At 36.6% G+C, this 4367-nt stretch overlaps 1 protein-coding gene across 1 annotated transcript in view; it reads right to left on the reverse strand.

The window, feature by feature from the left end:
- Positions 1-4367, reverse strand: part of LOC117172007 — a 30193-nt gene continuing 25826 nt past the window's right edge. The window contains exon 2 of the mRNA XM_033359726.1: positions 1-2871. Within this exon, the coding sequence (XP_033215617.1) occupies positions 1384-2871 (1488 nt within the window). The 3' untranslated portion in view covers positions 1-1383. The remainder of the gene's footprint in view (positions 2872-4367) is intronic.

Raw genomic sequence — 4367 nt, forward strand, 5'->3', positions numbered from 1 at the left:
TTTTTCTCGAAACCACTTTTTATGAACTGGCCGGAAACATAACTCGAAGAAATTCTCACCGATCGATCTGAAATTTTAAAAATATATTCAAAATTGCTTTCTCCAGTGACATATGTAGGATTTTTTTTATATATTGCATAGTTTTTTCATAAACAATTTTGTAACGATTTTTTTCATGAAATTGTCATCTTTTTTTTTTCAAAAGGGCACCATGTCGCGAAAAATCAATAGATCGAGAAAAAATCCTACGTAAGTCTCTTGCTGTTCTTCTGTAGAATCGAAAAAGCTTTGCTTTTTTTATCCAGATCAAAAATTGCGTGATTGAGGTTTTCGGCCGAGAACACCTTAAAAAAATGCGCCGAAGGAGAAATGCTGCGCAGCCGCAATTCGGCCATGAACGAATTTGAAAACAATATTTTCTGTACATTATTATTAGTATTATAAATCCCATTTTATCAAATTTCGATTGATCTCTTTATTGAGCCAACAAAAAAATTCCCGAAATATGCCTATTTTTTCGTGCTCTACAGTGGTTTAAGCCGTTAATTTCGACAATTTAAATTACTCCATCGTATGCAATGCCAAGAATAATTTATTAGAATGCTATGTGTCCCTAAAATTCTGTTTGGTTAGAGAAAAAAATTTCAAGGTTTCTATTAGTCAACTTCATCCCTGAGAATGTTTCAAAAAAAAAAAAAAAGAAAACTCTCAGGAAATATTACTTACCTCGCTGACAACAATTTCTACTGTAGGAAGACATTTTTTCTAAATTAAAACTTGTCCTAACTTTAAAAAAAAATCATTTTTCGAATATTCGGCATAAAACATATTTTTTTAAATCTGAAAAAAGGGAAACATTTTCTCACCAAATGGGAGAAATTTCAGATCAAAGGTCTTGGAAAATCAGAACGAAAAAAGGATTTCGTGAGGCACATATTGTTTAAATTTTCCCTCTTTTTATCGTAGTACCTCCTAATTATTTAGTAGCACATAAATAAATTCTATTAAATAAAAAACGGCTGAAAATATTTGAAAAAAATTGTGCATAAATGTAAAGAAAGTGCGTCATGCCAGATACGCAGTAAACGGAACGGCCACACTGCCTCATTTGGTGGCGCCATCTATCGTTTCAAAGACTTACGTTTTTTACATCGACGGGCTACCGCTAGATGGCGCCACCACGCATGTGTTATTGGAGCAAGAAAAAAATCGACGCCCGAGATTTGTCTACTCATTTTCATGAATTTCTCGTTGTCCGAAGGAACCGCGACTTATCTTAAGATTATGGACGGCCCCTGAAAATCCCTCGTGGATAACAAGATTTGATAAAAAAAATTTTTTTTAATGTGAGGGGATGGTTTAGAAAGTCCGAGCAAAGAATTCTCAATTGCTGTAACAAGCGTGCAGTCTAAAAAGTTCTTTGTTCGCAAAGCTGATATTGCACTTTTCACAGAGTTGCTTCAGATCCACATTGGCTAACTTGAGGACTTTCATTTTGGCGCTTTCGGCCAATTTTTCATGATTCTTCTTGAAATCTCGACGAAATTGTGGAGGTTTGAGAGCGTCCTTCACTTTCACTTTCCCGCTTCGAAGATGAAGATCCTGACTGCGGAGGTTCTTCGGCGAGAAACAGACCTTCGAGCTCCTCTTCACAAGTACCCTACCCACCTTAAACTCCTCTTTCCCGACGAGGCCGCCACCCGTTTTCCCGCCCACTTTACTAAAACCGAGGCCCTCTTTACAAATATCGATGGCTTTCACTAGGAGTTCATCTTTGTTGATTCTGGGCCCGAGCTTCACCTCCTTCGGCGGCACCTCTTGCGCCACTTTAGGCGCTTCTTTTCGCTTGCGCGGACTCGTGACTGAAGGCGAGTCGAGATCGCGCGGCTCCGTTTTCAGTCTGAGTATCAGCTCCTCGCCGTCGTCAGTAATATCGAGGATTTCCTGCTTGATCTCGCGTACCAGCACTTCCTGCGCGAGACTATTGCTTCGCCTTGGCTTGACGCTACTCGTCTTGACGCGCTTTCTACAGCGCTCGGCACTCTTCGAGCGATTCTCTTCAGTCGCCTCCTCGCCTTCGGCATTCTTCCGCGGCCTGAGTGTGCGGAGCGGCTCGACCCCCTCCTCCTCCCCCGTCTCGAGAGGCTCGTCCTTGATGACGATGAGCTCGCCGCCAATTTCGACGCTCTTCATCCCGTTCTCGGCATCTGTCGCCGTGGCTTTTCTTTTCGTCCCGACATAGTCCACAGACCGTTTCCGCGGCCTGAGAGTTCGCGGCACTGTTTCCGCTTTCGGCAAGGTACCGTTTTCGGCGAATGCCGGAGCCGCTGAAGGCTTCTCCTGGTTGGTGGACTTGGGCGGATCCGCAGTGAGGCCAAAGAGGTTTTTCCGCTTCTTCCAGAGGATCTCGGGGTCGGGGTGTTGCTCGCTGATGCCATTGAGACGGTGATAGGTGGTGAGGTCGGTGCTTTTTCGGAGATCGAGTTGCGGATGCGCGCAGTCTTTGGATATGACTTGTCGCGTGGGGTCGGCTTTATCACAGTAGCATTGGCAGCGCGAGCTGTTCGCGAAGGACGTGTACATTATGCAGTCGGGGAGGCCGGTCTGGACGCCGGAAACGGGGAATTCGACGAGACTGACAGTTTCGAGGAGGGGATCGATCTCGTGGGGCTCGGTTTTGATCTTGACATTCTCAATGTGCACCATTGGCACACCGATTCTCTCCTTCTGGTTGTCCTTGCGCATCCAAGACAGCTGATTCTTTAGGGCTGCGTCTGTTTTCAGACAGTCGATGTAGAACTTGTGGAACTCTTCGAGTTTGTAGCTACATCGGTGGCACATTTGCTTCGGCAGCAGGTCCATCTCGTGCACCTGGAGCAGAGAAAAAAAAACAACCAAATGACGAGGTTCTTCGTAAAAAGAAAATAAAGAGAGTGACGCATGAAAGAGGCGACAGCTCTTCATTATGCATTTCCTTCCTTTCCTCTGCTCCTCTAGTTTACAAGATATTCTTAAATATATAAGCATCATCGAATAATCAAATAATTAAATAATACTGAAAACATATCATAGCCGAAAATGATGAATTTTCAAATAAATTATTAATGTTCAACTGCAATAGAACAATTTTAAACCAAAAAGATGATATTTTAACAAAATGGTTTTATTTTTCAACAAAATAGATAAATTTTTAATAAAATAGTCCATTTTTTAAGTAAAATAGGACAAATTTTCAACCAAATAGTTAAATTTTCATTTCAAATAATTAATTTTTCCACCAGAAAAGGCAAATTTTTTAACCCAACTGATGAATTTGTATTGAAAATTCTAAATCTTCAACTGCATTACATCAATTCTAAACGAAAAAGATGAAATTTTAACAAAATGGTTTTATTTTTGACGAAAATAGATGAATTTTTTTATACAGAAGATGAATTTTTAACCAAAAAAGAAAAAATTTTCAACAAAATACATCAATTTTTAACGAAATAGTAGAATTTTTAACTAAAAAAGACATTTTTTCAATCAAAAAAGAAGATTTTTCAAAAAAGTACATCAATCTTTAACGAAATAGTCGTTTTTTTAACAAAAAAATACCCATTTTTAACCTAAAATGAAGATTTTTCAACAAAAAACATAAATCTTTAACGAAATAATCGATGTTTTAACTAGAAAATACCAAATTTGAACCAAAAAAGAAGGTTTTTCAACAAAATATATCAATTTTTAACGAAAGAGTCGATTTTTTAACTAAAAAGACAAATTTTTAACCAAATAGTTAAATTTTCAGTTCAAATAATTAATTTTTCCACCAAAAAAAGGCAAATTTTCAAACAAACTGATGAATTTTTATTGAAAATTCTAAATTTTCAACTGCATTACGTCAATTTTAAATGAAAAAGATGAAATTTTAACAAAATGGTTTTATTTTTGACGAAAATAGACGAATTTTTTAAACATAAGATTAATTTTTAATCAAAAAAGAAGATTTTTCAAGAAAATACATCAATTTTTAACGAAATAGTCGATTTTTTAACTAAAAGACATTTTTTCAATCAAAAAAGAATATTTTTCAACAAAATACAAAATACAAACGAAAATACTTCAAACAAAATACTTTAACGAAATAGTTTTTTTTTTAACTAAAAAATACCCATTTTTAACCTAAAATGAAGATTTTTCAACAAAAAATATCAATCTTTAACGAAATAATCGATGTTTTAACTAAAAAATACCAATTTTGAACCAAAAAAAGAAGACTTTTCAACAAAATATATCAATTTTTAACGAAAGAGTCGATTTTTAACTAAAAAGACAAATTTTTAACCAAATAGTTAAATTTTCAGATCAAATAATTAATTTTTCCA

This window comes from Belonocnema kinseyi, chromosome 1 (assembly GCF_010883055.1).
Source record: "Belonocnema kinseyi isolate 2016_QV_RU_SX_M_011 chromosome 1, B_treatae_v1, whole genome shotgun sequence".
In the NCBI taxonomy this organism is placed as follows: Eukaryota; Metazoa; Arthropoda; class Insecta; order Hymenoptera; family Cynipidae; genus Belonocnema; species Belonocnema kinseyi.